Consider the following 19,311-nt stretch of genomic DNA (forward strand, 5'->3'; position numbering starts at 1 on the left):
GTAGTTTTACTGAAGAATGCCAGTCAGCTTGAACCAGCTCCAAAGTGGCACTGACAGAGGACCTACTTACACATCCTGCATTGGAGATGCTCACAGGCCAGGGATGGTATGAGATGCCTGTTCAATGTTTAGCATGTAGTGCCCAAATTTTAGTTAACATCAGTGCTCTTGTTTATTCTTTGATTTTTAAGTAAGCCCAGGGATAAAGAAGTTTTTTATTAAGGTAAATGTATGTAATACTCAATAAATGAATTAATTCACAGAACTTAAATACTAATAATTATTATAGTAACTGCTTTCTTTTATTGAGTATTAATTTTAGGCAGGTACCACATTAGGATCTTGTATACACATATGGTCATGCATTGCTGCAGAATGATGTGTCAGATAATGATGGACCAATACAAAAAGGCCATTCTGTAAGATTATGTAGCCTAGTGACATCATAGCTATCTTAACTTGTGTAAATACATTCTGATGCTCAAAGAGTGATGAAATCACCTAGGGATGCATTTCTCAGTCATTAAGTGATGCAAAACTTATATCTATCAATTATGCTTTATTAGTCCCATTTAAAGGTGTCAAAACTGAGATTCAGTGCCTTGCCAAATTGAAATCACCTAGTATGTTCTGAGACCGGGTCTATGTTGCCCCAGAGCAGGGCTCTTAGCCCCTTGGCTGTGTCATTTCACAGAGTGTTCTATTGGCAGGTGTTTTGGGAGGCTAGAACTGATAGTAATGACTAGAATAGGAGATCACCTTTCCTGAGCTACTCATAGCAACTTAGGGAAATTCTGGGAATACCATCAAAGATGGAGATTCCCTAGAAACTGGGACATCTGTAACCACAGCTTTAGAACAGTCTCAGTGGAAAGTAAGCCAAGTTTTCACTGAGTTGTGATCCGACCATCATATGATTGTTACTGGCTTCTTTTTCTGTTCCTTGTTTGAATTTAGTTTCCTTCTTCCTGAAATATACTTTTCATAGGTCTTTCTTGAGGATATGGAATCATGACTTTTCTCATTCTATCTCAGTTTCTCTGAAAATATTTTAATTTTGCCATTATTCTAGAATGAGAGCTTAGCTGGATGTAATATATGGTGACATTTTTGTTGGTATTATGCCATTACCATCTGACCTTTTGGGGACTATTGAAGTCTGTTTCCTTGTTATTCCTTTGTAAGTTCCAATTTTTCTTTAGTTATTTTCAAGGTCATCTCTTTCTCTTGGGTGTACTGCAGTTTCATTACAATGTGTACAATGCACTTTTTCTTTTTCTTCACCCTCATTCAGGGCTTATTATGCCTCCAGACTCTGAGGATCTCATTAATTCTAGAAACTTCTTAGCCAATATCTCTCCATATATTGCCTCTTTGTTTTCTCTATATTCTTCTAGTACCCATATTGTATGTTATGGGTTTTTTAACCTTGCTCATATTTTTCATTTCTATACTTCTCCCTACAGTGTTCCAAAGAGTCCCTTTGATCTGTCTTCCAGTCTACTGATCTTCCATTCAACTGTGTCTAATCTGTTGTTTAAGCCTTCCACTCACTTAAATTACAACTATATTTTTTATTTTTATAAATCTTTATATAGGTCTTTTTCTACCTGTTTCTTTTCTCATGGTATTTTTTCATATGGTTATTTTGTGTCTTTGAACATTGTAAACATTTTTGGTTGTTTAACTTTTAATCATTTTAAACATAAATTTTTAGATGGTTCTTGATCTGAAATCCTTGAAGTGACTCTAGCATAAAAAGACGTGTTGTTTCCTCTCAGTTCTGTAATTTGGGGCTGTGAGAATATGTACTTTGGACCATTTCCTGACCCCATATGGCCAGCCCTATCCTTTGGGATATATCTGCATTTTCTTCTGCCAGCTATCTTTGGGTTAGTGATTCCCTAGGACCAGCTTTATGTTAATTTCTCAGCTTGATATTCTGAGGGATTGTACATTTTTTACCCAAAATTCCACCTGAGACACACTTGGAAGTTTGATTTTTAGGGTAGAATCCTTCTCAGTGTTCTCAGAATCCAGACAGAGACAAGGAGCTTTTCCTCTAACTTGTGCCATGGGCACATTTCCCCCTAGTCCACTGTTAGGCCAAGTAGGCAACCTTTTAGGATATCCACTTTGAACAGAAATCTTCATTTCAGCTTCTTACTTCCTGTGGGCCAGAGCCCTCATCTTCTTTTCTCATGTGGACATTAATATCTAAACTCCAGGTTCCAGTAAGTGAGACTGCTCTGTGCTCCAGACAGCTAAGCTTTGAGCACTTTCTGAAGCAGTGGGAGCTCTTCACTTTGGTACCTGCAGGTATTTCCCAAGCTATCTAGCCATCTCCTCTACTTCTTTGAACAGTCAACATTCTTGTATGCTGTTCAGCACATCTAGGTGTATGTAGTGGTAGGTCCTTTAGTTTATCTGATCCTTCCTTCCTTCATTCTAGAAACTTCCTAAGTCATACTATCTTATTTTGAGCTAATTTCCATGCACAGGCAGATTGTGGTGGGGAAGGAGACAGACTTGCTCTCCAATCACCTGTCTAGCAATCTGCCCAAACATACACCCCGCTCCCAGCCTGCATTCATTCCTTTGCCCAGGGAAAATTCAGCATGAAGTGAGGAAACCTAAAGATGTGGGCCACACCAGTAGTTTCTTCACACCATGACGATGTGTCACAGTGCCCCTTGAGCTTTGATGGAGGTATGTGGACACTTTGCCTGTGAAGTTAAGCCTTGGCAGTCTTACTGAGTTTCCCTAAAACATTCAGAATGGACAAAATTCAACTTGAAAAGCTTCTCTCCAGTACACCAGAAATGAAAAAAAAAAAAATCCCTTGAAGTAAGAAAATACCAAAAAGAATGCTTCTTTTCCCTAAGATTGAAAATGGACAACTGCGACTCAATGATATTTGAAACCACTTTATTGAATCTTACTTTTACTTTATTAATACTAGGTTCCAAGTTGCTGACATTGCTTCCCACATGACTTCAGTTTTTCCTAAGTGAGGGAGTCTTTAGAAACAAGTAGCATTACTTCTATTTTATTGAGATCTTGAAAGGACTTAGATTTAAGTAGTATCCAAGGACAACCAGACCATTAAAAAAAAAATCTTCCCCAGTCCCCTTCCCTATGCAAATTGCTTTTTTGTAGAGTCACATTTTAGAGCTATTCCCTCAAGTTTCATCCAGGGAGGCCTGTGAAACTTACCCGTCTTTGAAATATATAAATATATATATCCTAGTCTTTGGGATATAGCTGAGACATCAGCCACTGACATCACACATTGTACCCCACCAGGATTTATGAGCACACCCTTGGAGGCAGCTGACCTAAGTCAGAATCCTACCTCTATTACCCAACACTTGGGTGACCTTGGCCCCATCACTTTTAACCTCTGTGAGCCATAGTTTTCTCACCTGCAAAATAAGGGAAATAATTCTTGTTTTGATAGAATCTACATTAAATAATTCTTATTAAATGAGATAATGGATATAGATTTAGCTTTAGTGTCTGGATAATATAGTAAGCAATCCATAAACCATAGCCATTATTACTTATGAAGTACCCTCTGTGAAGGCCAACCTAAGAAATTCTGTAAGAATTTTACACCGGGGAAAGTTTTTACTTCCTTAAAGTACTGTGGTGCACCCTCCTCTCAGGTGATTGGTAGGACTTTCCTTCTGCCCTGGGTGCCAGTTCTAAACCAATTGGCATCTTCACTCATTCAAGCCACCACCTGTAGATCTGTAGAAATCCTTGCTCCTGCAGGGCTTCAGATCTGTGTAGATCCGTGTTCTGTTTTTCAGGCCTGACCCTCTGGCTTCATCAGCTGTATATTTTCTCTTAATCTGGCTTTTCATCTTATCTATATTTTGTATTAAATACGAAGATAAAATGAGGCACATTAAAGTGCATAGCACTTAATAGATTGTTCTTCCTTTAACATGTTTTTCTCTTTCCCCGTTTCTTCCTTTTTACTCGCTATATTTTCTCTGCAAAGTAATATTTATATTAATTTTTTTTTTCTTTTCATGATAAAGTCATAAGCATACTTCTAGAAGCATCCTGGAATTTATTGTTAAATAACTGTTACTGTGATAGCCCTGTTTATAGGTAGTTGATGGTGACTGCAGTGGACATTAATAAGCTGGACAGAAGGTACCTTGGACACAAAGTTGAGCAGAATTTCCTGACAAGGTAGTGAGTAAAATCCTGGCCAGGCCAAATTCTGGCTGTGGCTTTTGCTAAGTCACTTCATCTCCCTGATCTGCAAAAGCTGATGGCAGATAGTCTCAGGATTGCTGTGCAGGTCATAACCAGTGAGATCATGTAGGCACTTGGGATCCGGAAGCTGTGTGACTTAGTGTTGTTAATTTCTTTATTGTTGCTTCAGGCATTATTAACAAAGTAGCTTCAATTTTACAAACCCTGTAGGAGTGATGGAAGACCCAGAACTTTCTTTAATTTTATGCATATTTGGAACTTCAGAGTGATTTTCTTATATTAAATGTACAAGTTCTGAGGCAAATTTCCATGCTGTGGTTTCCATTCATTGACTCTTCAGGTGAATAGTTGGTCTGAGAAATGTCAAAATGAATCCATCAGGAAAGTGCCCTAACTGTGTTAGAGCTGTGAAGTAAAGAGCACCAAACATTCCAGCAACGTCTGAATCCAAGTGGTCCATGTTGAAGGCCACTTACATGTGTCCAATTCTCTAAGGCTATTTGGAATGCTTTTTTATTTATTTTAAGAATTTTGATAGGACCAATAATAAGTTGCATTAGGAAATGTATCTTATTACTTATGGTTCTGTTTTCTTTTAACATGGAACATTATTTGATTAGATTACTTCTCCTTACCAATTTTAGCCCTACATGTTGCTTGGTCATTTGTGAAAACAAAGTCTCTCTTTTATTATGATAGCAGCAAATAGTCATTTATATTACAAAGTGCTTTAAAAACCTGTTAACTCACAGCAAAACTGTGAGGCAGTTGTAACCCCCACTGAAAATCAGGGAAACTGAGGCTTAGAGCAGTGAAGGGACTCGGGCTGAGTCACTAGTCTTGTGAAGAAGCACTCGGGGAAGGAGGCAGGTGTTGGTGCCTAGGCCTGGCAACTTTCTGCTGTATCTTGCTCCCTGAAGCCCTGCGGGAGCAAGGATTTCTTTTTCTGTAGAAGAATGTGCCCTGCCCTCAAATGAGCTTCAGCCATATCGTAAGCAAGTTCACTTGGATTTATAAATTTATAAATGCACAAATGTATTCAGGCACATCATTGCTTCTATAAGCTTGGCTTTCTCCTCTGGTAGAAGTCAGAATGGTGTTCAAATTGCCCCCCTCAGAGCTTCAGGGATTCCGAGGAGCTGCTGGAAGAGAGGGCTGCCAGAGGCAGGAAGCAGAGGTCAGTGTGTGGGATCTGATGCCCACTTCAATTAGAGCCGCTTTGCTTTAGCTCTGCCAGACTACACCATGTAGTTCAAGGGGTACAGATTGGAAGGATGTCAAGTGGCAGAGAAATTAGGGTTCTGCTACTTAAAAAAAAATACCTACACTAAGAGACCCTCAGTCAATGTGCTCAAAGTAGTGAATTTGAAGTGAGCTTCACACCATGGTCCCCTGTGTGACATGGAGAATGATTTCCTCCATTCACAAGAAGAGCTTCCTCCAGCCATAATATTGGATGATGAATCCAAGACCCAGAGACTGCAAGGGATCTGACCAAGACCCTATAGTTCAGAGGAGAAAACCTCAAGATTTAAACTTAGATATCAGGACTTTTATATATGCCATGCCCTCTGCCAGGGAGGCTACCCACCACCCCCACCTTCTGTGACCTCATTGGTTCCCAATCTCTTGGGTCTCAGCTCAATGATGCTTCCACAGGGAACCTTCTGTAGCCTTTAACTTAATGGATATAATGTAGCTTCATGGCAATATGTATCTTTTCTCCATAAACTTTAGCACAGTTGTAATTTACATTTCTTTGTAATTCTTTGATTAATACCTATCTCGTGTGCTATACTGAGTTCCACAAGGGCCAGATTGTATCTAGTTTTTGTTTTGTGTTTCACCTTTAGGTCCTCAGTACTTATAGAATTCATGACATAGAGTGAGTGTTTACTATTTATTTGCTGAATGAATTAATTAGTGAATTGGATGGACAGATGGATGGATGGATGGATGGATGGATGGATGGATGGATGGATAGCAGATGTCTGACTCTGGAGACAGTGATTTTAAATGTGGCATGTGCTGCCTCTGAAGTCCCTTTCTATTCTGACCACTGCAGGCCCTGACATTCACTCTCCAGGGCCATGATGCTTTTTGTTTGCTGGTAGTAAGTTGAGGAGTTTGAAAGGCAGTCATGGGAGAAGGATTGGAGGGCTAAGGAAGAGAAACACACGACACATTTATCAGCTCAGTGTAAAGGGGAGCTCCCTCCCAGCCCACGCTGTAGTCGCCTGGAATGTGGTGCCTCTGAAGTCATCCTACATAAGACTTGCTAGAAAGAACTCATGCATGGACCCGAAGATCTCTAGGGTCCCTTGACTTGGATTCTGTGATTTCACAAAACATGCTACCTCTATGATATTTAATCAAGATATCACTGCTGTATTCCAGTCTAAAATATCATGGATAGAGGAAGCTCTTCTTGTGAGCCAAATTCCGATTTTGTCCCTCCCCCCCTCACATTGTCACTCACTATTTATCAAGAGATGACACTACTATTAATGAGACTCAGTTGCTCCTTAGAGGTATTTGCAAAGTAATAGCATTGTTGGGAATGTATGTAAATTTCCTTTTACTGATGTGGAATTCTTTCAATATTAACTGAAGCTGAGTCTTAAAATATTCATCCTGTTTCATCCACTAATCATTGAAGGAATAAAAGTTACAACATAACACAGTCATGGGTAATTCTACTCCTGAATTGTGGGGGTGAAGGATGGATCTGTAGTGTAGTCCTTGGATGGGAAGTTATTAGCAGGCAGTGGATGGTGTGGTAGACCATAACAGCTTAACAGTCCTCTACTGTTTGAAGAGAATGATATCTGAAGTTAACTGAAGGCCAGCCTTTTAATGCAGTGAAGCAAGGTCCTTCCACCTTCCAGAGGATTTCTGTACGGACCTGATCCTGGACATACTTGTTTTGACTGATTGCTTAAAGATGAATCTTTAGCTAAAACTTCTTAACTGAAAACATCAGGCCCTAACACAGCCTCCAGCCTCCAGCCTCCCACCCTACCATTCCTGTACTCTACCCTCTGTCCATCCAGATTGGCCGCTGTGAACTACTTCCTTCTCCTTAAACTTATCCATGAATGCTCACCATTCTGTCTGTGCCCTCGGCAGAAATGACTCTTGTTCTTTTACCACTTATCCATGTCACAAACTCATTTCTCATTCTTCCAGTGCCACTTCAATTGGCATCAGTTTGTGAAACTGTCCCAGTCTCTCCTAGGCAGGGTAAACCACCCTTTGTATATGTCATAACCGAAAACAGCTTCACCCTATGCTTGTGTATAACGTGTCCTCTCCTGGTTGATCATATGTCCTCTGAACACATCCTCACTGGGCCACTTCTAACTGGAACATCCGCTCAGCAACTCTTGGTTGAAATACAATGACTGCCTCTGTTGCTGGTGCACCACATGTAGAGTTCTGCCTTCTAGATTGTGCTCCTGGCCCTTCAATTGTCAAAATCCTACTTGTACTTGAAGATTTAGATTTAATCTCATCTCCTCTGCCAATCTTTTCTGACCTCTGAGTTGTTTACAGTTGGAGCCATTTATTTAACATTTGGCTTGAATAGCTTCATCCTGTTGGCATCTTTTCATGTATGGATGTCTGAACACCCACGTGGATTATGATTTCACTGAGTACAAGGTCCCTGAGGTTCAGCCACCGTGTTGCATGTATTGTATCAGTGGTCCATTTTACAGATGAAGAAGTTGAAGTCCACACATCACCTACAATGGGGCTACAACAAAACTACAAGCAGTAGTACAAACATTATATAGGATTCTTACACAAATGGAGATGACTGTGAGGCCACGATGTGATACAGACTTCTGGGATCACTGTTGCAATTAAAATTTGCAATTAACCAATTTTGAAGTGTACAGAGCAGTGGCATTAAGCACATTCACATTATGTCACCACCATCTATCTCCAGAATTTAATTAAGTTCCCAAACTGAAATTCTGGAATTCTGTCATTGACTAAAATGTCATCACACAGCATGTGACTGTTTAGCCTGTTCCTTCCTGTAACCCTGGAATGCCCTTTCCCCTCAAACTGCCACTGTGTCTCGCACAGAGCAGTCACTGCATGAATATTCACGTATTGATCCAGGGAATCATGTACCTGTTTGTATCTTCCACGTCGACTACCTCAGCACAGAATAAATAATTTCCCATCAATTGACTGCATGGAATAATTGCTGATCAATTGGCTGAGTTGGAAATGTAGCACTTTACCTGCCACCAATCTTCCGTTTTTGTAACCTAACTCATCCTCCAAAGTGTCAACATGATTGGGAAGCTGCCTGCAATAGTACATAATTAAAGTTAGCTCTGTTGACTTTAGCTCGGCAGATCTAAGCCAGAGAGAAAAATAAAATCTCTTCCAAATTTTCTGCACAACTGAAAAGCACAGAGCTTTGGAAATCTGTGCAAAATGAGGCATTACTTCAAGTTTGTTAAAAATTTAAAAGAATGGTTTGGAACACAGTAGAAAATTGAAAAGAATTTGTCGAATATGGTCAGACCCCACCATAGCATTTTGAGGGGGGAATCTAAAAAAATTCATTTGTACAAAATTAAGGGCATCTTAGTTGCTGAGTTAATGAAATCATGAGCTGCTCCATCTGGGAAGGACAGAAAGAAGTCACAGTGTAACCACGGCCATTTGTCTGTTTTGTTTTTGTTTTTTCATTATAATGTGAGTTTCTAATATCTACTTCTAATAAAAATCAACTAGGTAATTTGGGCCAAAACTCCTCCTTGAGTTTATTTTTTTTATTTTTTATTGTGATAAAATGCATGTAACATAAAATTTGCAATTAACCACTTTTTAAGTGTACAGAGCAGTGGCATTAAGCACATTCACATGATGTCGCCACCATCCATCCCCAGAATTTTCCTGCTTTCCCAAACTGAAATTCTGGGATTCTGTCATTGACCAAAATATCATCATGCAGCATGTGACTGCTGCACCAAATAGCTCCCCATTCCTTACCCCCCAACTCCTGGCAATCCCTAGGTGCCTCACATAAGTGGAATCAAACAGGATTTTTGTGTTTTTGTGTCTGGCTTATTTCACTGAGCACATCCTCGAGGTTCAGCCACCTTGATGCATGTGTTGTATCCTTGATCTGTTTTTATAGATGAGGAAGTTGAAGTTCAGATCACATGACCCTCAAGTCTTTCTGTGTGGGCCAAAGTAGAGGCTCTATTACCTTTAACTACATAAATAATCATACCAGCTGTTAACGGTAAGCCTGAACTATGCTGAACACTTTACCCATATATTTTTCATTTGGTCCTTTCAAACGCCTTATGATTTTGTTATCTGTATCCTCAAATGATAACCTGAATCAGAGATTCAGAACTGGCCCAAGACCCTGTAGCTGAGAAGTAGTAGTAGTAGGCTCACCTACATCCTGTGCCTCTTCCTAAGAGATTCCATTAGAAGATTTCCCTCAAAGCAGTTGTTTTCATGCGTATAAAGACCCAGAACTTCGGCCCCAGCCTGTAGGATGCAAGAATAGGGACTCCCTCCCCCAGTGTTGCTTGTCAGGAGCTGCTCACAAAGGAGCAGAAATTAAGGGAGTGAAGGGAATCAAAACCTGGGGGCGCTTTGAAACCTCCCCAAAGACTTGGCAAGTCTTTAAAAATTAAAAGGCACTTCTTGCCTGCAAAATGTATGTCTCTAAGGAACTCTCAGTTGCCGACGTGAGGTTAACTGGGAGCTGGGCTGGGACGCGGGTGGCCTAGCTGGTTTCCCTCTCCCCGTCTCTGGCCCTGCCTCCATCAAGGCCTGGATTGGAGTTGTCTTTCCCAAGGCAGTAACTGTCAGAGGAACCATCTGGGTCTGGTTTCTTGTGACTGACTCCAAGGAACAGAAATCCCTCAGGGAGGACATTGCAAGCTCTGTAGCAGCAGCGAGGAAAAGCAACTCTGAAACTTGCTAGCTGTGAATGAAAGGGAGAGGTGTGCTCAGAACAGGCCCCAGGAGGGCAGGCTGAAGACAGAGCATTCTGAGAATAAGACCTTGCACCTCTTACTTGTGAGAGTCTGTGGGGTGGGGGGAGGAGGAAGGGAGCTGATGGAGAGAGAGCACAAGTGTCCAGAGTGTCTGTTCTTGCAAGCTCCATGGGTTACAGGGTGGCTCTCAGGGCGGGCCCTGCCAAGCTGTCATGTCCCCTCACTGGACCAACTTGCATCTGTCTCACTGTATCACTTCTATCCTGGATGCAGCTTGGGCCTCTGCCTCAGCCCTTCCCTTCATCCAGGCAGGCTCTGGGAATGCTGGCCAAATGGCTGGCTCATTTCCTGCGTGAGGGCATTTCCTTCAGAATCTTGTCTGTCCTCGAGCTGAACTGGAGCCCAGAAAGAGCCCCAGAGCCCATTTAGTTATTGTCATTTTGATTTGGATTTGCTTGATGGCTAATGATGATATCAAGCATCGTTTTTTGAATTTTTTGGCTATTCATATTTCTTCTTTTGAGAAATTTCTATTCAAGTCATTTGATCATTTTTGATTCCATTGCTTATTTCTTTGTTGTTAACTGTTTTGAATTTCTTATGTATGCTGAATATTAGTGCTTTGTCATGTTAATCAGAAATAAAATGATTATTTAAAAATAAATCCCAGAGCAGTTCACTAGGAAAAAAATGAGTAATTAGACCCTAAGTCTTATTATCAGAATTTCATTTTCCCCTCTTTCCTTTGGATTTTTTTTTAAATAAGGAAGGTAAAGAAAAGAAAAGAAAGGCTTGGGGTATAGCCCAGTGGTAAAGTACTTGCCTGGGATGCATGAGGCCTTGGGTTCAAAAGAAAGGAAGGAAGGAAGGAAGGGAGGGAGGGAGGGAGGGGGAGGGATTTATTTAGTTTCTAGATTGTTACTTTAAATTTTCCTAATTCTGTGCAATAATTCATTGCTGTCCCTGACTTCTACCTTTCATTTATCTTTTTCAGCTAAAGCTAAACATTCATTTATGCTCTATTGGAAGGAAGCTCTTGCTATCCTCAGATCAGGGTCAGATTCCAAGACCATGAATAGAAGTTAAAAAGAAACACATAAAAATAATACAATGCTTCATTCCCCCAAAGTTTCCTTCCTCTCTCTAATAAGCCATACAAGTAAAGGAAGAAGAGGAGACAAACAAGTACGCACTCGAGTCCCCACTTATCTGCAGCTTTGCTTTCAGCAGTTTCAGTTTTCCAAGGTCAACCACAGTCCATAAATATTAAGTAGAAAATTCTAAAAGTGAACAACTCATAAAGTTTTAAATTGTACATTGTTCTGAGTAGTGTGATAAAATATGCCATCTCACTCTGCCCCATCCAGGATGTGAATCATCCTTTCTCCAATGTATCCATGCTGTATAGACTACCCACCCTTTAGTCACTTAGTAGCCTCCTCAGATATCAGATCAACAGTGCAGTGTCATGGTGCTTCATGTTCAGTAATATTTATTTTACTTAATAAGTAAAATAACAATACTGTCAAGTTTTTAATTGACCTGCTATAATTGTTCTATTTTGTTGTTTTTATTGTTAATCTCTTAATGTATCTAATTTTTAAATCAAATTTCATCATGTATATGTATGCATAAGAAAAAATATGGTATGTATAGAGTTTGGTACTATCTGTGGTTTCAAGTACCCACTAGAGTCTTGGAATGCATTCCCCACCAATAAGGGTGATGACTGTGTTGAGCCTGTGGAGGCCTTCATGGAGGCCTGGCTCTGTGTTAACATGCCACCTACCACCCTCATTCAGTGCTCACAAGACCTAGGAAGCAAGTGTTAGCCTCATGGTCCAGATGAGATCACTGAGGCCAAGGGGTTATGTAAACTGGCCACATCTCACAGGTAGCAAAACACAGAATAGGAATTGAAACCAGGTGTCTCTTAACTACAAAGTCAACTTCTTCTCCACCCTGCACCCCATTCGGCTCTGCATTTTCAGGTGTGGCCATGGACCTAGTCCCTGTCCTCTCCTACCCAAGTCCAACCCCACTCATGAAACGTTGCACAGATTGACCCCCGCCCCAGGCACAGTGTGTCTGATATGGGGGCTACAGACTGAGCTTCTGTCTCCCACAAGCTGCAGTCAGAGGAAGAGTGAGCCAGGGAAGCCCAGTCTTGTTACTCTGCAAATGACACCTCCCCCTTGACAGCCTCTTCTCTCCCTTGAGTAATCCCTGCATGAATAGGTGGTGTCTGCAGTGACTACTGGTCATGCGTAGTCTATTCTGGGAGGTGTCGGGCACGCCATCCAAGAACATGCAGTAGCTGCTCTGCCACAGATGGAAAAGCAGACTATTGTGGATGTTGTAGGAGCTGGGTTTGGGCTGGATCCCACTGAAAGGTTTTATTTCAAGTGCAGATCTTGGTTGGTTGCCAGGATAAACCAAATGGTTGTGTAAGAGAAGTATCACCTCCCTCGCTGGAACTCTGACCCCTCGTTCCTTCTTTTCAGGGATCCTCCATGGCCCCGAGTCCTCTTACAGCATCCCTTGGATGGTGCACTTGGAACCGGGGATCCATGATGCTCTTTGCAGTAATTTGGTCATTGTTAGATTTATCCCTTAAGAAGAAAAACAAGAAATATCTGGGAATGGACTCCCTTTTATTTTTGTTTCATATTAAAATGTTTATTTCTTAGCTTTTTAAAATTAAAACATTTTAATTGACATATAAATGTGCATATTTTTGGCATGCAGTATAATGTTTGATTCCATGTATACATTGTGTAATAATCAAATCAGGGTATTTTGCATATCCATTACCTCAAACATTTATCATTTCTTTGTAGTGAGAACATTCAAAATTCTCTTTTCTGGCTACTTTTGAAATATTCAATACAATATGGTTAACCAAAGTTGCTCGGCTGTGAAATAGAAGATTAGAACTTATTCCTCCTATCCAACTGCGACTTCGTACCCATTGGCCAGTCTCTGCCTGTCACCCCCTCCCCAGACTTTGCTAGCTACTCCCCTACTCTTCTAGATGTTGCATGAGAGAGAACATGTATTTGTCTTTCTGTGCCTGGCCCATTTCACTTAATCTATTGTCTTCTAGTTTCATTCATTTACCACAAATGACAGGATTTCATCTTTTTTAAGACCAAATAGTATTCCTCTGTGTGTGTGTGTGTGTGTGTGTGTGTGTGTGTGTGTGTTTATACCCATGTATAAACACCTAATTTTTTTTTAACCATTCTTCCATTGATGGGCCCTTAAATTGATTCCCCCTGCCTTGGCTGCATGCATGTGGGCGTGCAGATCTATTCTACATACTGATTTCATTTCCTTTGGATATATACCCAGTAGGATGACTGGATCCATTTAAAACATTGATAATATTGACAGACCTTTACTGATCCAGACTTGACTGTTCTCAGCACCTACACATCCTTGTCTTTAGTCTAAAGTTAGTGCCAGGGAGGAGAAGACGGCAAAACACAGAATCCTCCCCTGCTGCTTTGTGCCACCCTCCGACAGCTCCTCAGTTGCCCGCTTGAGGCTCCCTGCAGCCCTGACTCCTAAGTTTCTGCGTGAGAAGCTGGACTTGCACAGAGTGGCAGAGCTGGGTGGACCTTGGCGGTCACCTTAGAGTAGGGAACAGGATCCAAGAGAGAGTTCCAGAAAAGGTTTGAATCGTGTTTCTGTCTCATGAGCCAGGCTGCGCCTCTCAGAAGTGGGGGCTGATGGGAGGCCAGAGGAGGTGGAAGAGGTGAGGGCATGGCCCAGCAGTGCACCAGGGCTCACTGAGAAGCCCCCAAGGGAGGTACACGTGGCTCTGGGTCCTGTGTTCTCCTCACTAGCAGAAATCCCTGAACACACAGGGAGGTCAAAACTCTCCTTGCAGGTCCTGAATGCTCCCCACTGTACTAAACAAACAGCGGCATTCCAATGCCCATGGGAAGTGCCATGAGAGGGAAAACTCATCTGCTGAAGATGAATCTCAGAGTGCTTGAGGCTGTCTGTGGAGGGGGGCATGGCTGACTGCACAGCCAAGCACCTGGAAGGCCCCTCTCACTGTCCACCCTCCCCTGGCCTCTGGGCCTCTGGGCCTCCAGACATGAGTTGGTCGAGAGCAGATACTGGATTCCCCTCACGTGCTTACCTCCTTCCAGCTCAGTGCCTGGAACCTCTTGTTTGTTGAATGGCTAAAGGAATCCCTGAATGAACTAGTAATAGTCGAAGCCCTCTGAAGCTCAGACACTCCTAAGACTCTTACACCAAAATCGCTATAAAAAATTCAAGCTCTAGCCAGCAACCAACTCATTTTAGCCAATATCCCAATGCAATGAAATTCTAGCACAAAAAAAAAATTTAAGAATCTCTCATCAATCTTATTATAATGGAATTTGACCTCCCAAACTTAGTAATGCGAAATCTTACTAATTTTTCCCAAGAATAGAAGCAGCGATGCACATAAAAGAGAATATTTATTTGCCTGTAAAACTCCAGGTATTCTCCTCCAGGGAGTTTCTCATCTTGGAGCTTTGGGCCCCTTGGAGTCTGGCAGGTAGACTACAGCAGCTGCATGTTTCCCAGCCCTGAGGTGCAGGGCCTGCACTGCACTACCCCAGTCTCTAGGGCTATAGCCTTGTTTTCTTACCCTCTCAGCCCTCTTATTTTCCCAGTCAACATCCAGGTTTCCCAGTGCACCTTTCAATGACCCTAAAGGCAGGAAAGACCTTTATTAAAGCATCCCTGCTCCCTGTGTGTCCCACTCCAAGCACATCCCAGTCGTCTTCATCTCACCAATGTCCTCGCTCTTAGTTGAAAGGCTGAGCCAAAAAGAACATGGAGTTCATCTATCTCTTTCATGAGTGATTCCAAAAAGTTAGCCTTTCCAGCAGTTTGCAAACCTTGTTACTACTTAGAACAACTTGGTGTGTTAGTCAGATTTTCATTACTGTAAGAAATGTATGAGGTAAATCAACATAAAAAGTTGAAAGGTTTATTATAGTTTTGGAGGTTTTACTCTGTAACCAATTTGCTTTGGTTGCTTTGGGCCTGTGGCAGCACATCATGGAGGGCATGAAGGCAGAGGGGTTTCATTTACCTGATGGCTGCATGTAAAAGAGACAAAGAAGAAGGAGCTGGTTCCTATTATCCCCTTCAATGTCATGCCCACAGGGACCTAAGACCTCCTGCTAGACCACCTCCCACGAGCACCATGGGAGGAGGACAGAGCTTTAACACCTGAGTCTTTGGGGAGCATTTAGGATCCAAACTAGAGCATTGAGCTATAAGGAAGAGATCCAAGGTGTGAAAGAAAAGAGAGGTGTTTGTAGCTGTGATGGTTAATAGCTGGGCTCTGAAATCAATTTTGGTTTCTGCTTTTATTATATTGAGACAAAATTCACATAACATAAAATTAGCCATTTTGAAAGAGTGTAATTCAGTGCCATTTAGCACATTTACAAATTGCATGACCATTACATCTCTCAGTTCCAAACAGTTTCATCACTCCAAAAGAAAGCCTTGTACCCATTAAGCAGCTGCTCCCGATTTTCCCCTCCTCCCAGGTCCTGTCAGCCACCAATCTGCTTTCTGTCTCTGTAGCTTTCCCTAGTCTAGACACGTCATATAAATGGAATCATGCAATATGAGGTATATTATGTCTTGACATGTTTTTGAACTTCACTCACATATCTAGTTTCCTTCCCTATATCAGTATTTTATTCCTTTTTATGGCCAAATAATATTGCTTTGTATGGATATACCATATTTTGTTTATATATATTCATCTCTTTTTTAAATATTATTTAGTTGTAGATGAACACAGTACCTTTACTTATTATTATTTGGTGCTGAAGATCGAACCTAGGGTCTCACACATGCTAGGCAAGTGCTCTTCCACTGAGCCACACCCTCAGCCCATATTCATCTCTTAATGAACACTTCCACCTTTGGGTGATTGTAGACAGAGCTGCTGTGAAAATTCTTCCACGAGTTTTTGTTTAAGACAACGGCTTTCAATTCTTTAGGGTATAATTACCTGGGTGTGACTGGGCCACATGATAATTCCACGTGATAATTCTTTTTGATGACCCACCAAACAGTTTCCCACAGCAGTTTGTGCTGTTTTACATGCCACCCGATTGCCTGGCATTGCACCCAGCCCTGCCACTTACTAGCTGTGTGTGCTTGGACCAGTTACTTTCATCTCTGTGCCTCAGCTGTACCACAGAGAATAATGCTGTTTATCTGGAGGGTGGTGGTGTTTAACTGAAGGGTCAAGGGCGAAGGGCTTATGGTAGTGCCCGGTAAATAAGCAGTTTTTTCTGCTGTGGTCACTGTTGTTGTGGGAGAGTAGGAGTCAGGGCAGGTGAAAGAGTGAGAAGCATTCAGGCTCAAAAATGCTGCCTTGTGGGTCTGGAAGAACCAAAAGATCCTGCTCAGGCACTGGAGGCTGGGCGCTGAGGGCACCCCTCCTTCTGCTTGCCTGAGCCGCCGGCACCGTTGGCTCCTTGAGTCCGTGGTTTTCATGGTCCACCTGAGTCTCCTGCCCATGGCTGAGCTGTGCTGGAACAGAGAGGCAAGTGGGACGAGGTTCCTTTCTCCTTCCTGGGGAGCAGGCAGCTGAGCCGGCTGACGGTGGACTGTGCTCTCTGGCGCTCCCCCGCAGCTGGGTTCTGACAGCATCTCAGGTGACTTCTTCCTGTGGCTCCTTGCAAACAGGGGCTCTGTGTCTGGCTGAAATGCAGGGATCTCAGAAAGACCCGGCACCTACATCTTGGGAGGTCATCCTTCCTGAAAGGGGCTGTATGTGGGAGGAAGAAAGAGCAAGATGACCAAGCCCAGGTAGGGGACAGAGGCAGGAGATGCTGCAAGAGGAGGGGAGGGGGAGGGGGAGAGGTCAGGACCAAGGCAGCAGGAGTCTGGCGTTAAAACAGGGAGGGATGTGAACGGGAGTGACAACAGTCTGGAAGCGTCACGGGGCCCTCAGCGGCAAAGGCTCTGTGCTCAGGTGGCGAAGATGGAGACTGCCAGGTCTTCCTGTGGGGGTGAAGGGTGGCCAGCCCACAGAAGCCTGCTGCTCAAGGCTCTGGCACAAGTGAAAGCCCACCCAGAGAACATGTGGCCCCTTCCTGGTCAGGCTCAGAACTGGACGGTGTCACCCCAGGGCATCTGCCTGGGGTCCACTTGGTTTACTTCAGTCTCATTACCAGAGAGGCAGAAGGCCTGCAGTGGACCGTGCTACAGCAGGGACTAGGAAAGAGGAATTCCTGTGACTCTGAAGTCACAATGTACAGGAGAGAAATGTAGATGCCCAGAGAGGGAAGGTTGCAGACCGCTGGCCCACAGCCAGTGAGAGACAGCTCGAGGAGAAATCAGGCCAGCCAGCCTTGGCCTCATGGTCTTTTTGATGAGACGAACCATGGTGTGTCTCCACAACTGTCGTGCAAATAGCAGGCCCCACTGATGTGGCTTTCACGCATTCCAGAATCACCCAGTCGCCCACGAAGGTCAAGTCAGCTCACCATACTGAAGCAGGAGGCCAAGGTCATTGTCTACATGGCACAAAAGTGACATGCATGGTCTATCTAGAATGATCGTCTTTGGCCTAGGGAGGTGCTGAGACACCCCTCAGTCTATCTCCGGCCTCACCATTATTGCAGTGTGCCTTGAAAACATGGCTATCCCCTATGCTGTGGAAAAGGTGGGGGCATGCTGGCTCTGACTTCTAATCCTGGCTGCTTGTCAGAATTACCTGGGGAGCCTGGGAAAAGCCCAAAAACGCAGGTCCCCCCTCCTGGCTGCCGAATCAGACTCTCTAGGGCTTAGCTCGGGAAATCAAATCTGTCAAAAGCTTCCTTCCCAGGGGACTCTTATGCATCTGGTCCAACAGGAACCAGCAGTCTTGATTATTCTAGCTAATATCTCCCTAACCATCAGCCTCATCCCAAAGCATTTAAAAGATGCAGGTCATTAGTGAGAAGTGATATTTCTCTAATGAGATGTGGGTGGTACCTGGAGCCTGGGCTCAGGTCCCCACTGCAGTTGGGGAGGTCTGGTCCTAGCAGGCAACACAGCTCCTGCAGTCACAGACACGTGTCACTCACCCATCTTCATTCTCTTCCCTCTGTAGGACCAACAGGACCAGCCACTGTTACCGCATCACCTATCGCCACATGGAACGGACACTGTCCCAGAGAGAGGTCACACACGTCCATCAGGCTGTGCAGGAGGCCGCAGTGCAGCTTCTGGGCGTGGAGGGTCGGTTTTGATGTCACCTCCTCTCCCCGCCTGTGGCCCTCCCAGGGCTCCAGGATTTGCTGAAAGAGGAAAACCTATTGTTTGTGACCTGGAACGTCAGTCATCTGTTGGTAAATGGTCAGTTTGAGGACTTGAAATAAAGGATCGCTCTTGAAGGCGTTGGCATAGCATTTGTCTTTTATTTGGGGGGAAGGGGGAAACGGCAGCACTAAAAAGTTCCCTCCTGTTTCTTTGAGAAATGCTTAGCCCACTGGCTCTCCGTGTGGTTAATTGGTCCCTGGGTTCCATTAAGCACCAGGCATGATTTCTTTCCTGACAGGCTCTTCACCCACGTAATGAGTGAAGCCACGCAGCGGGACTTCGGAAGCTCTGGGCATAATACAGGCATACCTCGTTTTATTGTGCTTTGTTTTATTGAAACTTATAGTGCTGCGTTTTTACAAATTGAAGGTTGGTGACAACCCTGTGCTGAGCAAGTCTATCAGCGCCATTTTTCCAAGGGTTCAAATGATCATTAGTATTTTTTATCAATAAAGTATTTTTAATTAAGGCAGGTACATAGTTTTAAAACCTGATGCGTGGTAGACAATAAAATAATGTAAACATAAATTTTATATGCACTAGGAAACCCAAAAATCCATATAACTCAGGTGATGGCAGTATCCACTGTGCTACAGTGGCCTGGAACCAAACCCGGGGTATCTGCAAAGGATGTCTGCGCAGGAAGGCTTCTGAATCAACTTCCGTTCCTTCTTCCTTTCTTTCTGTTTTGCAAAGGTCAAGCTTCAAAGAGGGCACTGGTGAAATGCCAGGGCTGCCCTTCAAAGAGAAA

At 43.1% G+C, this 19,311-nt stretch overlaps 1 protein-coding gene across 13 annotated transcripts in view; it reads left to right on the plus strand.

Moving 5' to 3' along the window:
* Fars2 (phenylalanyl-tRNA synthetase 2, mitochondrial) overlaps positions 1 to 18,634 on the plus strand; it is a 509,560-nt gene extending 490,926 nt beyond the window's left edge. For all 13 annotated transcript variants that reach the window (XM_048799738.1, XM_048799741.1, XM_048799730.1 and 10 more), the window contains one exon: positions 18,352 to 18,634. In XM_048799738.1, coding sequence (XP_048655695.1) covers positions 18,352 to 18,490 — 139 coding nt within the window. In that variant the 3' untranslated portion in view covers positions 18,491 to 18,634. The remainder of the gene's footprint in view (positions 1 to 18,351) is intronic.
* The last annotated feature ends 677 nt before the right edge of the window (positions 18,635 to 19,311 follow it).

Source organism: Marmota marmota, unplaced genomic scaffold (genome assembly GCF_001458135.2).
Source record: "Marmota marmota marmota unplaced genomic scaffold, marMar, whole genome shotgun sequence".
NCBI classification, from domain to species: Eukaryota; Metazoa; Chordata; class Mammalia; order Rodentia; family Sciuridae; genus Marmota; species Marmota marmota.